The sequence below is a fragment of the Serinus canaria genome, chromosome 17 (assembly GCF_022539315.1).
Source record: "Serinus canaria isolate serCan28SL12 chromosome 17, serCan2020, whole genome shotgun sequence".
NCBI classification, from domain to species: Eukaryota; Metazoa; Chordata; class Aves; order Passeriformes; family Fringillidae; genus Serinus; species Serinus canaria.
Window position 1 is genome coordinate 4881251 of NC_066330.1, and position 18745 is coordinate 4899995.

Below are 18745 nucleotides of genomic sequence, written 5' to 3' on the forward strand. Positions count from 1 at the left end.
CAGCCAGGAAACCATCCAAGTGAAAAAAGCAGCAGCACTTGGCTTTTCCCCACCTGAAACCCATGCAGGGCTTTGTGCCTCCACAACAGCTCGGTCTCTGTGTGCAGTCATTAGCTGTACTGATGCACACGATAAATACACTTTTCTTCCTGCCTCTGTTGCAATGAGGGCCTTGCTGGAGCTGCCTGGGCATGCCTGGACTCCCGTGGTAGCAGCCAAAGAAGGGGAAAATCTGTGCTTGGATACAGCAAAACCTGTCTGTGGGGCTGTGGAGAGCCCAACACAACACACGGGGTGTTTGCAGAGGACACAGAGTGGCACAGCTGACACAGCACTGCTCTTTGCACCTTTATTGTTTTTAACCAGCCAAACGTGTCCTGACACTCTCTTCTCCAGGGATACATTCCCCAAGTGGATGTTTCTAAAATGCCTCAACCTCCATTACCCAGCCTCACACAAACGAGCTCTTTAAGGCAGAAGAGGATAAAAACACCATCCCCATGTCCCAGCAGCAGCACAGCCTGGGGGATGAGCTGGAGGGATGGCACTGAGCACAGGGGATTGGCAGCACATGGCAGCCAGAGCTCTGTGAGGCTGTGTCTCCCCTCCAGCATCCCTCCCAGTTGCTTCCAGCATTTGCATGGCTTTTAGGGACAAAGGCCTGCCTGCAACTCCAACAGGCCTCAGCAGATTCCAGTCTAGTCCTCAAATGTGCTGCAAAAACATCCTGTGTAGCCCCTTCTTTGTTGCCCATCAGCAAAACTCAAATTTTTGCAGTATTTCCCTTCATCTGTGCTCCGTGGGCTGTAACCACATGGCAGCAGGGGTGTCCTTTTGTGTGCAGAGCATGACCTGTCAGTGCCCAGCTGGGGGTCCAGCGAGGTCCCAAACCTTCCCTGCACAGCACAGGCATTCTAGCACAGGCTCCTCTGCTGCTGCAAAACTGATGTTGAAAGGATTTAATTCTATTTAAAACTCTACCCTGCCTCCATCACACGAAACGCTGAGGAGAGAACTCAAATCACACAGACGAGAGGGGGAAAGTAATCGGAAACTATGCAAGCCAGTCACTTTCACTCCCCAGTTATTAGCTTTAACCCTATTACTGTTTAAATAACAACCCTAGTGACATTTTCTAGAATGAAGTGACATTTCTACAGGCAGAGAAACACAGCCCAAGCCTGGAAAAGCTCCTGGGGTGCCGACAGGATAGAAATCTGAATAGCAACTGGGACACAAAACAATCGTGCCCAGCTGAGTGTGGTCAGTGTGCCCGGGAAGGAGCTGGGTTGTTTGCTCAGAGGAAAATCCACTGGAGGCCAGTCCTTGAGAGTAGTTTTGCTTTATAAATCCCCCTGGCTTTCTCTTCCAAGACAGACCTCAGGCACTGCTCACATCTCCCACCACCAGCAACTGCAGGACAAGCTCAGAGCCAGCCCTGACCCAGGCTGGCTTCTTGATTAAGCAGCGTGTGCTTGCAGGGCTTCCGCTGTCTGATCCTCACAGTGCAGCCATGGAAATGAGCATTCCCTGGGCAATATTTGCTGTTGCTGCCGTGGTCAGAGCGGGTTCCTGCTCCAAGGGAAGCTTTACCCCTCCTGCCACACCGCTGCTGGAGGCTGGGATGGATCCGATGCTGCACGTTCTGATTGTAAAAGCTGAGAGCTGTGTGGGCTGAACAGCCAAGTGTGTGTCTGCAGAAAGCTTTTCCTTCCTCGGGTATCTGCGTGAAAGTGTTTAATAAAACCCCAGAGTTCTTTTTGCCCAGGACCCAGCAAGTCTGTCAGGCTCAGCCACGCAGCCGTTTGTTCCACGTGGGCTCACCAGGCTGTGCACATTTAATCAGCATCCTCAGACGCCATCACGGGGGTTCTCCCCAACGCATCCTTCCTGATTTAATTGCCAGGATTGCAGCTGCCTCGTGGGAATAGCACTGCATGCAAGCAGCGAGGTGCAGACTGTCCTGATCTCGTGTGTTCACTCTGTGCTTCATCACAGATGGTCTTTTCTTTCCCCCTTCATCCTCCTCACTGATGTGCTCAGACCTAAAATATCACTGGTGTCACACAGCCTGAGCACAGCACCCACTGAACCCCACCTTGGCACGGCTGGAGCTGTTTGTGGGGTGGGACGTTGGGCATGGGGTAGTATCCATCATGGCATGCTTGCACTCTTAGATGCGCTTTGATGCAGGAGCTGCCCCAGGAAAGGGAGAAGAGAGGCAGGGGATGGACTCTGGTTAGCCCATCCCATCCCCTTCCTCGCTCCTCCCCTTCCCAGGGCTGGACGAGGCACCTCACAGGGTCCGTTCAGGCTTCTCCAAACCGATTTTTCCTGCAGCATCACGAAACCCACACATCCACCCACCCATCCATCACAGTTGTCTTTGTGGCCAGTGTCACCCCCAGACCTGGCAGCTTGTGAACATCCCCCTTCCACATCCACCCACCCAAAAACGGATTGAGAAGATGCTCCAAAACCAACAGACAACATGGGCAAGGAATCTGTGACTGGAGACACCAGCCCGGCAGTGAACTCACGGAGCAGAGCACACACAAGCCTGTAGTTCGTGCTTTTTTTGTGGAAAAGCCAAGCTTTGCTCAGAGTTTTCTTGTGCCAAAGCAGGAGTGGGTCAGCAGGGGAGTAGTGAAGCATCAGAGCCTGGAATAGGGAAGGAACATACACACAAAGGAGATTAATTATATCAACTACAAAAATAGTTGCTATTTTAAGGTTAACACTTGAGTGATCTGACTCAGTCAGAAAAAGAGCCAAAGGAATTATTGGCATCAGTGCTGGCTGCTCCCCCAGACAAGCCATGGTCACTGCTGGCACAGAGAGCCACCAAAATAGCTGCTTTTCCAGAGGGTTTGAACAAAAAAATGCCATTAGAGTGAGTTCAACATCCTGGTGCAACAACCACAAGCACAGGAATGCATCAGCTCGTCCTGGGGACACCCTCGGCTTCCCAGGCATCACCCGCATCTCGGATTACAACCAGTTCACATACGGATGGTCTCAAGGCTGTGAGCAGCGTTTCACGGGACTCCACAGCTTCCAGCTCACCAACCAGGGTGTTCCTGAAGCTGTTTTGTGCTTGACAAGATGCGAATGAGCTGCTCTTGCTTCGCCCCTGGTATCACTGCAGGTCACAGCAAGCACCCAGTGCTGGCATTTACCAACAGCTTTGATAGCTGACCTATATATGACTAAATAAGAAAGCCCTCAAAAATCAAGATTTATAACCCAAAACACTCCAAGACTCGGACTCATCAGCTCTAATGGCTATCTCTGCCATTAATTAATTTCTGTGGCACAGCATTTTAATGCCAATACATCACACGGCTGCAGAGAAAGGCAACAGACACACAACACTCCAGGTTTTTGGGGAAAGTGGCAGCAGAAATGGTGCCCTGCAGGCTCTTTCCCCAGGAAATGGAAGTGCAGATATTGAAATGATGGCCAAATGCAGCGGAAGGTCTGGAAATCAAACTGTGCCAGGGCTGCACGTACAGCTGTCGCTCGAGACTGACATGCAGCCGGCACGCTCAGCGTTACAATTTGCTACGCTATTAATTTCTCTGTTAAATTCTAGTTTATTTTTTAAAGCCTGTATTCTCTTTGCAGCCTCTGGGGCTGTAATTGTCATGCTAATGTAGGAACCCGGGAAGGGTGGCTGTGGTGAACTCATCAGCTGTTCTCCCGTTGCCTGCAGTTTGCAGGCACCCCTGGGCTGAGACAAAGCCAAGCAGGAGGAGGTTTTCTGGATCTTCCTTCGATCTTCCTTCGTGGCACATCACAAATCCCGGCTGGCAAGTGGGAAATCACCCTTGTTCTGCTCCTGCCGTCCCCCGTCCTGCAGAGCTCAGCCTAGCCACCTTGAGCTTGATTCCAGACAGACTGAAAAGAAAAGGCTCCTTGTAAGGACAACCGAGGAGTGCTGTGCACTTTGTCTGGGGGAGATAAGATCACAGTCACAGAGGCAGCAGGAGCATTTTGCAGCAAACAATCCCGGCAGCATCCAGTGGCACCCTCAGGGCTGGAAAAGGGGATGGAGGAGCTGTTCTCCACATTGCTCTCCACCCACTGCAGGTGACTTGAGCACTGCTCACCAGCTCTGCTGCCAAGCTTCAGCAGGGGATTCTAATAACAAACCCCACATCTGTGACAGAAGCGTCCTTAAATTTGAAAGAGGTTTGGAGCAGAACAGAGCTTTTAGAAAATATACATATTTATAAGAACCTCCAAAATAAAGAGAAGTCACGTGGCTTCCAGCTCTTCTGTGATCCTGCCCAGATGTTTGCTCCAAAGGCAGCTCAGTGTCTGTTCCATGCTGAGCTCTGAGCCTGCAGAGGGCACAGGGAATGGTGTGGTGGTAGGCTTCACACCCCAAACCAGACAGAAATCAGCCTCTTGATTACTCATGAATCCTACATTGGCTCGTCAGCCCCTCAGTGCCCAGGCTCTGTCTGCTGAGGCCATCTGGAGGCTGGGGCAGCTGGTGCTGACCTGCTCTGGTTTTAACACAAGACACAAGTCTCTTGAGCAAGCTTTGTAAGCAAACTGAGCAGTCAGCAGTGATGTCTGCCCACCCAAATCCTACCCTGCAATTGTTAAAACCAAACCAAACTAAACCACAACAATCCCCAAAAACGTTCAAACACACACACAAAAAAATCAAGCTGATCAACCTGTACCTATTCCTCAAATTTTGTTGCTGTTTAGGAGTTTGAATTGTTGCCTCCCATAAGGCTGCTCTGATTCATGGCAACACTCAGGCATTGTGTGCTTGGTAAATCCCAGCAGATATTTCCACTCAGATTTTGCAGCAACAGTTAAAACCCTGACTGCCTCAGAATACAGATTAGGGCACACACCAACCAGCTTCATTTCAATGTGTTCCTCCTATGGAGCAGCCAGGCTCACTCAAGGCTTCTCTGAGGTTTAAGAGTAAAACTAAAATGACCCCCCCCAAACCAGGAATTATGCATGCAATATATTTCCCACTGAGATAAGCAAATGGAAATTGGCTGGGCCAGGCATTTCATCCAGCTCACAGCTGACAAGGGGTCATTCCCTGCAGTGTATTTAGCAATGATTTGTCCAGCCTAGTGTTGATTATCTAAAACAACACAGAACTGCCTCCACTTCTCCAGGGAGATTGTTTGCAGCCAAACTCATTGGCAAAAGGCTTCTCCTAACATCTTGTTTTCCTCCACAGCCCAGCCTTCAGCCACACTAATTCCAAACCCATTTCTGTGGGCTACCCCCATGCAGCCATTTTGTACTGAGCTACATCTTCTTGGCTTTCTTTAATCATCACTCAGTCAGGGTTACAGCTTTAATGCTTGTAATCTTCTGCCATTGCCCAATTCCTTTCAGGCACTGCAGCTGTTCTTTGTAGCCCCTCCAATTTGGCTACTGCCTCCTGGTATGAGATCTAGCCCAATATGAACAAGTTTGGCTTCTCCCAGGAGAGGCAGATCAATACCTTCACAGCTGTGCTGGGTGGAGGACTCCTTCCAGCTTCACAGAGCTCCTGCAGAACAAAGATTCTGAGCAGTTCAGGGAAGAAGCAGCTGGAGCACTGACAGGGACTCTTCCACACCTGCAGGTAAGCAGTGGGTGCAATTTCAGGGAGAAGCTGGCAATGGGATATTGGGGGATATTGTGACACCTTACCCAAATGACTCAGGACTGAAGGCCTATAGAAGATCTGCACCCCAGAGCAATGTCCTCAGGGACTAAACCCCCCAAACTTATTGCTACATTTACAGGTAACCCATGTTTTAACTGCTCCTTTCATCAAGGATGCTCTTGCCAAGCTCAGCACAATCATCCCAAGAGGGAGCAGTAAAAGGAATTTCATGCTGCCTCTTCCATTTCAACCCTCACCTATTCCACCTGCCACTCCTGTAACAACCTCACCTCACATGCCTGTTTATTTTTTTTTAGGAATACAAGAACCATCTCAGGTATTGTGTCTCAGCCCCCCCCACAGAAAATATCCCACAGGGGAGAAAAGCCACAACAAAGCAGAGTCACCCCCAATTACCATTTTCCATGGATGAGAGGGGAGAAAAGAAATGGATGATATGCACTTTTTTACTACTTAAGACAGAAGAAAGCCTTTGTCTCCTTACCAAGGGCCCCAGTATCAGGATCAGCTGTGCCAATAACAAGCTGTGTTATTACCTCTGCTGTACAAAGCAATTTGGTTTTTATTGACCACTCACTATCCAGGGCACCACAACACTCTCCCCTCATTAGAGCCTGTCAGTCAGAAGGCAAAGGAAGGCAAAAGCAGATTTAAGGAGAAGGCAGCTCTTTGCAGTCATGAAGATAACCTTGCTCGAGCAAAAGCATCAACAGCAGGCAGCCAGGACTGCAATGAGGAGCTGCAAATGATCAGACAGCTGGGAATGTCAGACACTGGAAGAAAAACCTTAGTGCAGGTAGAACAATTTACTTCCCCTGGGCAGGAAAACACCTACAAAATTACATCCAAACACAGAACACTGAGGAAAGTTTTGTTAGCTGTGGTTTTGTTTCTTCTGTTCCCTGTGTAAGTCTGCCAGATGACCTTTGCTTGCAATAGACTTCAAATACTGGGAGCTCTTCTTTGTGTCTCTTTGGAGAAAATGATCAGGAAACAATTTTTCCACTGATAATTTCATTTGGTCTCCTTCTCAAGTGAGTGTTCCCACAATTTAGTCCCACCTTACCCACCCCACCCTTAACACTTCACCTTTCCTTACTGGCTGAGTGCAGGCAACTCTGGGGGTGAGCCTCAGCTGCTGTCAGGGAATGTCAAGGGGGAATCTTTTAAGGCCAAATACACAACAGACAGAATATGCAGAGGATGTTCAGTTTGGAGAAACCTGCATTAAAGAGATTTAGGCCACTCCAGTGTAACAACCAGGGACCACCTGCATCAGGAAAGTTTGTTCTAACCTACAGTAAGGTCTTAGGAAATCCAAATTCCAAGTACTTTTTATAATTTAGCTCCCTGGTAAAACACCACCCACCCAAAGGCTTGAGGCAATGCAGAAGTGGCTGCTTGGGAGGAGCAGGGTAGAGAAGAGAGGCTATTTCTGGCATTATCCCTCAGTGGTAGGATGAGAACCACAAGCTGAACTGAAAGAAACATCTTGAAGACTGGAATTTTGTGCTGAAGGACATATGCTTTTGAGGGATGGGGGATTATCAGGAAGAACACTTCACAGGAATGCTGTGCCCTCCTCATCCCTGCCAACCCAACCAGTCTGCAGAACTGAAATGCAAGGTTAGATCCCAACACCTCAGGAAGAGCACAACTACAGATGTCCCAAATCACCATCAGGCTAACTTAAAATAAGTCAAGGACTTGCCCCTCTGAGATAGTGTGGCCAGATCCACCAAAGATATTACTTTAAAAGTAACCTTCTATCCTTAATTTGTATCTGGACACCAAGATTCAGAGCATCAGCTCCTTGTCTGCCCTTGCCTGGCAAGCTGACAGCAGAGAACACACAGACCACAGGGCTGGGGAGGAGCAACAAGCCCAGATGCTCCTGAATTCCTGCCTGCCCCAGACTGCAGGAGACACAGGGCTGGGAGAAACACTTTTGTTCAAGACTCAGTCCACAAACACTGCCTAAGTTCAGCTTGCAAAATTAAAAAAGCAGCTGGGCACACACAAGCACAGTTCCAGTACCTGGAGCTCAAGAAAAGGCACCTCAGTGAACCTCACTGGGTCACTGACAGGAAAAGCTTTTCCCTTCAAAAGAAGTTTTCCACACAAGTTTTGTGATTTGGCCCTGAATCCATGATGCAGATGTTGATGGCTGGAAACAGAAGTTGAGCAGAGGGGAATGCAGACTTTGGGAACAATGGGTCAGCTTGGCTGCTGGCAGTTCAGAAGGAGAAAATGAGATGCATTAAAAACTTCTTTCTGGTCAATCTTTATTTTACACATTTGCATCACAGCAGGGAAACCAAGTTACACAGACTGTACTGACTTGCCTCTACCTTGCTTCTCTTCAAATACTGTTTGCTGTTCTTTTAATAAAGTTTAAAAAAATACTGAAAAAAAATCATTTTTACATCTGAACAGGAATTGAGGAATAAGATATTTACAGGTCACCAAAACCCCAAGAACTGGACCTTGCTGTACAGAGAAAAGTCTCTTTTTGTTCTTCTGGAGGTCATTTACTGAATGAATTCAAAGCTACATTGTACAAGGTGCCCTAAAGCTGCTTAATGACACAAGAGGATCTAGAATTAATTATTAATAGTTCCTAAAGGGCAAGGGAAGCTATTTAGACCCATACTCTGTTTTAACAGAGCAGGTACCAGCTCCACTGGCTGCAGGATGAAGTGCTTCTGATGATGTGGAGGTTGGACTCTACTTTAGTACACAGAGAGCAGAACACTGAGTGAAATCCCACAGGGAAATATTTATTTAGAATTGTCCTTTCTAGAGGACTGCTGCAGTCAAAACATAAATGGGTTCTTGAGCCAGTCAGCCTAAAAGAAGTGACTCTTTTCTCAGCCACTTTCTTCCTACACCACTCAACACCTGGGTATTGATATTTTCCTACATCCTGTTGCAGCCACTTGGGAGCACAGACCATGTGCAGTTCTTACTGCATCACTGCTCTATCCAGGCAAGACACTACAAAGGGAAAATGTACAGCTTCCCAGTATTGCTAAGGAAAAGTGATTAATCAGCCCAAAAGTATTGTATCCAGCAGCTACAAAAAAGAAGCCAAATTAATTCAATTTAGAACAACGTTTTACAGCATATCAGCCCCAGGGAACACAAAGAAACATTGGTCAAGTGTCTCTGGGCAGCACCAGCTCAGCTTTCATGAAACATTGAGGCTACTGACACTACACACAAGGTCACAGTTTCAGTGTGAATCCCTCAAACCTCACTGCACCTCCCACTCCTGCAGACCACAGCTCCTCTCTTTGTACACAGGTGAAAAATGGGGATGTGCTCTATGAATGAAGCAGAGATCATAACACAGGAGCTATAAAACATCTTCTTTAAAGTGACAGCAATCTGTTAGCTAGCATGACAGGTCAAATTGAAGGAGACAAATGAACTAGGCTGAAGGGAGAAAGATTTCCTTCCCTCTCCTTGATAGCCAGAAAACTCCAGTTCTCAGAGCTCAATAGAGCCTACAATACCCAGTATTTGCTTCAAATTGGGCAGTTTTCAAACAAACAACAAAATCCCCTCCCTTCTCATCAATTTGATTGTCAGTGGCTCAACTGCTTTTCTCTAAGAGGAACACACAGAAAAGAAAAAAGACATAACACTAAAAATCTTCTACAGGACTTGCACCAGATGTGCACAATGGACATGGCCTTTCAGGGCCAGAAGGAATGCTACAGTGCTCAAGGACACATGGGGGATGCACACTCATGCCAAAGAGAGTCCACTCAGCTTAGAAAAAATACATCTTCCACACTACCAGCTCCAGACAAAATGCTGCAATGCAGCAAATTTTTACAACATGCTCTCCCAGGGCATGCCAGCATGGAAATCCAGGAATGGGGCACTGAGCTGGGGGGAAACACTGAACAATGCACTGCACACATCACAACACGACAACATGAAACAGCATCTTAATAGGACAGCATGTGTTCTTCAACTCCAAGTGCTCCACTCTGAGCAGGCAGCAGCTCTGTTCCACATGACCCCATTACGTCTTGCTTTCTTTTAGCATGGCTCTTGAAACATCAAGGAAAACATTTTCCAGCCCGAAGAATGCAAGAGGCTGGCAGTTGCACTGCAAGGAGGCTTCCTCTGGAAGACAGCCTGCTGAGCAGCTATGGGAGGAAGGAGAGCAGCAGTGCCATGTGCATGTCAGCATCCACAGGGATTTATTGGGGCATAACCTGCATTGCAAGTGAAGACTGAACCAATCTCATTTTTGTCTGCAGAGGGGACCGAGTGCTGGGCTGCAGCAGCATATGGGAAAGCTTTCAAACCATTTATTCCCATTGCAGCAGACCTGCTGTTCCAGGACTCCTGTCACTCTCTGCTGGGTACTGCCGGTGATTGCTCCAGCTCCTCACTTCAGTAAAAGCAGCGAGAGGGAAGAAAAGCTGCACATTCCTAAACGATTTGTAATCCACAACTGCTCCTCTCTTCCCCCCTGTGAGAGTCAGAGCTTCCTACCAGATAAGCACGTGAAAAGCAAGCACTGATTATCCTGCCTGGGGAGCTCTGAGCTGCTGCACACTTCACTGGCCCTGGAGTCATGCAATGCCAGTCATGCAGCCGTGGGTTTGCCTGGGAAGGAGGGGAGGGAGTAGTCCTGTCTTTGATGTTTTGCAGTGCAGCACTTGCTGTGCTGGAGAGAAGCACAACTGCAGCCATCCCTCCACTCTCCAACTTCCCAGCTGCCAGCCCATCCATCATATCCATCAAGACAGACTTTCTGTCCTGATCCAAGGAACTGCACCTGAGAAAATTCATTTTGGAAATGGCCACAATAAGAATCTTTTGGGTTTTGACTTGTCCATGACTGATTTTACATCCTAATGCTCAGGTCTGACCATTTCCTGCTGCTTGGCATCCTGTGTAAAACACCAGCAGAAGCTGGTTGTGGAGCTGACTGCTGAAGCTCAGGGCTGAACTTGGAAAAAGCTCTTGTAAAAAAATGAACTTCCAGAATACTGCTGTGGCCTTCCATGCCAAGACAAAAAGAAATGACCCATTTTTTTGGCCTTTGACTGGTGAGCCAGGGACTTGGCAGATAAACCTACACCATTTGCAACTTTAGCAAAAAACGTGCATATTAAAAAAAAAAAAAAAAGAAACCTGAGACTAAGGTAACAGCACTTGCCAAATTATCACCTCCACTGATGCTGAGGTATGGAATAGGCAGCTGTTTGGAAGCAGCTCAGCCCTCGTGGTTCTGGGTGAAATGCCACACCTCTGACAATTTCACATCTCATTCACAAAAGGATTAACAGACTCTAGAATAGCATTGTCCAGATGCACTTTGTTCCTGACAGCACATCCTTATCCCTTACATACCTCAGTGCCAACACACTTCCAGTATTCAGTGGGCTCTAAACAAGCTTTACAGCCTGTTTGAGCAGCCCTCTGGATGCACGGAGTGACAAGGGACAGAGTAACTGCAGAGGATGAGTTTTCCAGGTATTGCATTTCAATGTAAGAGCTGGAACTGCCTGTATTTATGGTCCAATTTCTCACACTTCAGGCTAAATATGCAGATTTCTTCCTCCAGGAGGCCTAAAGGCCTATAGGTGACCAAACAGCCTTTCCAGTGGTACAGGATCTCTTCTCACTAAAACTGCAAGGCAATGACAGCAAAGTAGAACCACCACTGCTGTGATTACTGTGAAGTTACAGCTGAGGAGGAAAACAGAAGAGGATTCTGCAGCCAGACACAAATGCTCTTCTTCTTGTGCTTGATGTGAAGAGAAAGCAGTTCCAGGTATCCAAGCAGGTAGATTTGTTTCTACCACCTCCATGGTGCATAGAACCAACACCTGGGAAAAGAAGTGGCAATGGGGGGAAAGGGATGCTGCTCCTCAAACAGCAAGGCTTGCTACAGACAGCTCACCAAGCTCAGGAGTGAGGAAGTGGTTCAAGAGCTCAGCTCTACAATCCCTGCTCAGGAGTGAGGAAGTGGTTCAAGATTCTGGAGGAAATCCTCCTTCTCAGCTTGAAGAATAAAAGAAACTTTAGGCTAACAGTCCTCTCCTCAGGTGTGCCCAGAAATGTAGTCCCTCCAAAAAACCTATTCCTGAACAAGTCTGTAAGCAATGCTGGCACATCCAGAGCTCTGCTGATGCCTCTCCCTGACACCCTGGCAGAAGCACTTGGCTCCACAGCACCACATGTCAATGTCTCTGCATGAATATTAAGGCTTCAGTGGGTCAGTGACTTATAGCTGATTTATTTTTGTTAAAGCTAATCCTCATTCCACCAGTGAGCCACTTCCACCCTCCCCCAAATGAGCATCCATTTTCACTACTACAGCTCTGGACACCAACTGCCCTACTGACAACTCCAGGGACTACAGACAAAACACATGTGGCATTTTGGAATGTGTCTGTAAAGACTCCACTGTAAGTCTGCAGCTAACAGTCAAGGATTCCATATTCACCTGCATCAAGGTTCTGGTCATAATCTTCTCCTCTCCTGACCAAAAAAAAAAAAAAATATGACTGGGAGTTACAGTTTTTGGTGGCAATACTACCTTGATCAGTTCAGCTCACCTCAAACAGCAATGTCATTAATCCTACATAGCCAGAGAGGTACAAGCAGCCATACAAGGCTCAGTAACTCAGAGTAACAGTGAACCAGAGATTTATGCTGCAGTAAAATGGCTAGACAGATTTCCACTGGAGAGTCTGGTACTGTTTATACTGTGCCAGAAAGGAGTGACTTTCGAAATACCTTGAAAATATTTTATGAAGCAAACCAATGTGCTCTGGGTCACAGCTTGAAGGTAAACATTTAGGCAGACCCCTAAAAAGCAAGCATCAGTCTTACACCTCTTGTGTACTTCTTGTCAGGTGGGGGTGAGCCAAGAGCAACTTCATGGACAGTGGACAATGTACACAAATATTATTGCACTATGGGCTTAGTGCTTTAATGGAGAACAGTCACTCATTTCCTGTATAGCAACACATCTGAAAACCTGACACATTCAGGTGGACACCTGCAGGGATAAGACAAGAAGATACTTATCACCTTTCACACTTGCATGAGCAGTGGCAGAAGTCATCTGATCCAATACCCTTCAGTCTGTCAAATATCTGCAGTTGTTCCCATCCATTTGTTTTGCAATGTTCCATCCAAGCCAAAAGGAGAGTTTATAAAAAGAAAAAAAATACTTACATGTCTTTATCTTCTTTTCCCACCTTCTGACAGGCTTTGCAAGTCCCAGCATTCATGTTATAAAGCAAGTGTGTGTGTGTGCATATATATGAGCATTATATAAAATATATTCTTTACATACACACTGAAGATCCCTCTTCACATTAGTATTACACATTCTGAGGAACACAACAATTCAGAATAAAGAACCGATCCAGAAAGGGGGGAAAAAAAGCTACCCAAAATCCCTAGGAAAGCTTCACGCTCCTTGCAGGTACCAGGAGATCCCATTTTCTTACGATCAAAGGAATAGTGATATTTCTGCTCTGCTTTGCTCTCCCTAGACACACCCCACTCTGCAGTTTCAGTGGTGGGGAGTGCAAGTTGCTCCCTTTCCACTGAGAGTAATATTAATAAATTAAAAAAGTTTCTCTGAAAGTGCTGCCTTAGTCCAGTCCATCATGCTGTGCTTTCCCATTCGCCCTGAGGCTCTGCTGAACCATTCACCACTTTCTTGACTTTCTTCATGCCCTCCATTACTCCTGAAGTTGTCACCCTAGAAGAGAAGGGAGAAGCATCAGACATCAGACCTTGAACTGTAAGATCCATTTCAGAAACAGCTCACACCCATCAAACAACACTTCTCACTTCTCTTTACCCACACTGAGCAGTTCCCATGTTTGATCTCTTCTACCACCCTGACACAGCACAGATGGGAGCTGGAAGCACAGGCAGTGCCCTTGAGCACCTCAAAGCCCTTCCCATCTATATACTAAACTAAAGCAGCAAATAATATTGGCTCATACTTCCAAAAAGGTAACAGGGGTGATAAAACAGTTAAACCAGATGTTTATTTGCTAAATCTGAGCAGTTCACTTAAAAACCCCATTTACTATGCAGCTGACCACCCCTTACTTCTGTGACTTAATAGGTACAACACATTACACAAATACACAGTGGACAGTGCCCCAGATGAACCTTATTAGCTTAATGCACACCAGCTCCTCTTAACAGAAAGAAGTTATCCTTTTATACCATCCAAGTCTGGATTTGCCATGGCAATCTGACCATTGAACTCCAAAGCCTCACAATACCCCTCAATATGAGGCAGGCTGAACTGTTTATCCAGGCAGAACAGCACCATTCCTCTTGGAACTGCCTTGGCTCTCCAACAGCTCTTCAGCTCAGCAGCTTTTCTCTGCTGCTACACCAAACAGGCAATTTGGATGCACAACACATTTCCTTTATTCTTTTGTACTGTGTGATTCTCATTCCATACAGGTATTTTTTCCCCTCAAACATGCTACAAAGGTTATTTTGGATGCTGAAGGTAAGAGTGCCAATAGCTCAATGCATTCCCAAGGCAATACACACACAGACCTGCCCTGTTCAAAGCTGCCCCTGGTCTGTGAGCACTTTCACCTGCTGTTTACCATGTCAGAGTGCTTTATTTGATCAGAGCTGCTAGCAACACCTTCACAGCATCACCCCAAGAGGAGAAGTCACCTTCAGATAACACTCCTCTTCCCTTAGTTCCATGTTAGGTCCCAGCTTCTGTTCATGTACTGTAAAAATAATTTACTCAGCCTGCTGTGTTCAGTGACATTCCAGCAGTGGCCATACTGGGATCATCACTGGTTCTCACTTTAGAATGGGCCTAGATGAGCTTGGACTTAATAGGAAAAGGTCACAAGAGTACAGATCAAATAACTTCTTTCCCTACTAAAGTAAAAAAAAAGGCAAGGACAGAGAAAAGTAAGCAGGTTGCTTAAAGGAGAGAAATGGAATTACTAAACAATAAACATTTCCTAGAAGAGATCAAACTGATCAGTACAGAGGCAGGCAGATCTTTTCAGTTCTCCCTGTTGCCAAAGGTTTCCCACAGTCAGATAGGAAAAAATCTGGAGAAACACAAGCTAGACAAAACCAAAGTAGATGGATAACTAATTGGAAAAGTATGCATTGAGATTTACTTAATGGTTTCCTGTCAAAAATGTAAGAGAACATTGAATGTGGTTCCAGAGAGGCCTGTCCTGGGTTCACTTCTACTGAGTATTTTCAGTAATTGCCTGGGTAATGGAATAGAGAAGTTGCTTATTAAATCTGCACAAGACACTAAGAGTTACATACTGGAGAACAAGACTAGAATGCAGAAAGATTCTGGCAAATCAAAGTAATAGTCTGAAAAGTATAAGAGGATGCAGCAAGACAGCTACCAAGTTTACTCTTCAGAAATAATCAACTTCATAATTACAGAATGAGGAGCTAAGTATCCATTCCTCAGGGAGGAGCTGAAGATTGCCATGAACTGCAAAGCAGAAATGAGCACCTCACACAGCAATGCAGCAGCAGAGACACTGGGATATATAAAGAGGTGTTTCACACATGCATGACTCCAAAGCAGTCCCAACACTTGACTCACAGCTGGGAAGATCCCACCTGGCACACAGCCTAGATTCCAGCACTGCACTCTAATGCCACCAGAGAGCCCCTGCACACCAAGGTGGTGACAGAAGTAATGCAAGGTTCCAGCCAGGAGGGAATGATCCACTTCCCATGTTTATGGGATAGGTACACACTGAAAGTGCAGGCAGATCAAATCACATCCTTTGCTACCAGAGAGGCCATTTAGTGTGTCCCCCCTCAGTAACAGCAAATAGCTGGGAGATATTTGTGTGGATTCTCCAAGAGTGAAGGTTAAATCCCATCTGAAGAGTTGAACAGACTGTTCTTGTCTTGTGACAAGTGCATGAAGTAGCTCTTAATCCCCTCCTTTTCTCAGATTATTCAGGCACAACAGGCTCTTGCTCTCAAAAATCAGTCCAATCATCACATTTTAGTGCCCAATAAAATAAGGGTAGCAGCACTAAGACCAAGCACACTGAAATCCTCATTGTCCTCAGCACTTCAGCTCTGACCTGCAACACAGCAGGGAAATGTTCCTCACCTGCAGGAGGAACATTTCTGCAGTCTGCTGAACTGCATTTCCAGCCCACAAATCAGCAGCAGTTAAAATGCAACAAATCCTTCTCACTGAACCATCCCTCTCCAGAGAGCATTTCTGTGCCTGCCAGAGGGATATCTGTCACAAATGAGGCAGAGAAGGAGTTCCCCAAGCACTCCATCACACAGTGGTATGTGCTGCAGAGATTTCATGGGGTTTATTTTTCTCCTGCACTGTATCCAAGGTATCAAGGAATGGCTAAACATTCAGCAGTATCTCCAGCTCTCCACAGTGGTGGGTTTCAACTGTCTTTTCTCCTGTTTGTTTTATAGTCCAACAAGAAACACTGCAATACTGGCAGCAGCCAGCCCTTACAAGCTATTGTAAACTGGAGTGAAAACTGATCAGCCATAGAACAAAAAAGCTGATCTCTGCAAGCAAAAGATGTGCTAGGTGAAGAAAATCACTGCTAATGGAGAGCACCATGAATCAGTCTGCCATGAAGCACAACCTGAGAGAAAGCAGAGAAAAACAACCAAGCAGGTCATCAAATCTCAGCACAGAATAAGCTGCCTCATGACACAGAGAGAAACTCCAGATCCCAAGGCATAAGCAAAGATCAGTGTTACCACAACAGTTCCCTATGTTGAGGCTGTTTTGGGTGTTAAGGAGAAGCAAAGTCTCTACACACTGAGTAAGATGGATTTACCAACTTGAGAACAAAACTATTAATGGTTTCTTCTCCTGCAATCCCTCCTCCAGTGGAAATATCTTAACCTCCCCTGCATGCATGAACATCATTCTCAACCAAGACCTGTTAAAGAGCATTTTGATATCAGCTGAGTTAATGAAATTAAAAAAAGAAAAAAAAAAGGTAAAACAACCAAAAGCTCTTCTTTTCCTCTTCATCACCCCCATCTCATCTACTGTACTGTTCATATTTTTGTGTTCATGTCCCAGAAATGGCATTAGGACTGGAAGCCTGACAGCTCTTTCTGCCAAGTGTGGCTGCACCTTTCCAAGCAGGGAACTTTAATCTAACACACTGTCAGCGACGAGCCCACGTACTGACAGAACTCAAGAGGCTGCCCAGCACAGAATACACAGAAAGCCACTTTGCTGATGATGAATGGCTATTGAACCTGCTTGAAAAAGGACAGACAGGTCCTTAGCTCAGCTTTAGTCACACTCTCCTCCCTGCCAGGACAACTTCTGTGGAGCCTGGAACAACTGAAGAGATTCCAGCAAAGTCTGTGGATCCTTTCCCCAAGCCAGAGTTATCTTTGCTATTCTTAATTTGTATTTTATTCCTCAGAGTTACAAGGACTTACAAAGACAGGATTTGTGCCTTGTGTTGCTTCTGTGCAGATACCTAATTTGCAGATTTTTCTTGAAACTCTCCAGATTTCCAATGTCCTTAACAATATTTGCATTTACTGCCAGACTGAGATTTGCATCATTTGCAATGCATGAAAACAGACCCAATCTAGAGAGCTGCACTTAAAATGTCCTATTTTTTTTTCAGGGAAGACAAGCAAGCCTGGAGAAGAGGCTTGATAACCTCACAGCTTTTCCCTCTGTTGGCTCATAGAAATGTTGAGTCTAAAGGAACTGAATGCTTCTGTTTTAGAGAACCTGATTTTAAACAAAAACCCTCTGGAAGAGGAAAATAACAATAAAACTGACACAGCAGAACACCATGAAGTTTGCAGGCTTTTTGTTTCTGCCACAGCCTGTAAAGACAAGTGGGTATTTATCACATGAAAGACAAAACACTCACGCAGTGGTTAGTCAGGACACTGACAGATACTTAGTCACCTGCTCAAATAAACCCAGATATCTTTTCCCCCCACAGAAACAACATTTAATATTTATGAAGACAAAAACAGGACCAGCAAGACCAAATCAATGAGGAATTTAACACACATCCATTGCAGTGCTTCACCTGCCTCAGAATGTGTATAAACCCTGTTTTTCAAATATCTACAAACATAACCTTCCTGATGGAGCTGGGGAAGGGAGAACCAAGCACAGATTATACCCTGCCAAGTGCCCAAATGGAAAAAAACTTCTGGTGAATCAGATCAGAAAATTCAAGCAACGCTAAGGGGAACAACCCACGAGGCACAACAATGAAAACTCCCAAAGCAAAGAGCAAAATGCCTTACTAGGAAAAGGCTCACAAGGAATTCTAATTCTGATGAGATGTAAATCACTGAATTACTTCATTAAACTTTCTCCAGTTCATTTCTGGCAGATTCTCCTAAATTTAGCAACTTCTCAATTGACTAAAATAACTGTATTTGACAGGTGTCCTATTATTAGTCCTAGCAAAACCCCCACAAGCAAAAATTCATTAAGCACGTAATACAAAGTAGAAATTTGCTCTAACAGGCAAAAAGGGAAAAAGGAAAAAGCTTGTTTTAGTACAATCACAAATCCTGCCAGTTCACACAGTGACTTCCTGATGTGAATGCTTTTTTACCAAACAGCTTCCAAACTGAGACCAGTTTCTTACATAAACCATTTAAACACATGTAAGTGATAGTGATTTTAAGGTCACTACCCACTAGTTGGATTCCACTTGCAAAAATGACAGATTTTCTAGACCTGAAGCAAAAATAATTAAGTATTTAAAAAGATCTTTGTTACTAGCCATACTTCTGAGAAGTTAAACTCCTTACATGACATTTCACTCTGGATTCTGTGATTCAAACCTCTTTGTAGCAGTTTTCAAATAAGATTAATTTCTTTTTCAGCTAACTATGACAGCAAACACATTTGGACTTTTTTTGCCTCTCTAATAAAAACAGTGTTGATTTATTTCAACCAGGTAAAGGAGATTTGCCAAACTGGAAAAACTCTTAGGAACAGTCTTCTGAGCCTGTACATGAATTGCAATTATGCATCAAACCTGTAACTACCAAAGGATTAAGTTAGCTCTGCTC

At 45.5% G+C, this 18745-nt stretch overlaps 1 protein-coding gene across 2 annotated transcripts in view; it reads right to left on the reverse strand.

Annotated features, from left to right (window-relative positions):
- Positions 1-11907: 11907 nt before the first annotated feature.
- The window catches only part of GPR107 (G protein-coupled receptor 107), a 33235-nt gene continuing 26397 nt past the window's right edge, over positions 11908-18745 (reverse strand). For both annotated transcript variants that reach the window (XM_009093428.4, XM_050980917.1), the window contains exon 18: positions 11908-13409. In XM_009093428.4, coding sequence (XP_009091676.2) covers positions 13313-13409 — 97 coding nt within the window. In that variant the 3' untranslated portion in view covers positions 11908-13312. The remainder of the gene's footprint in view (positions 13410-18745) is intronic.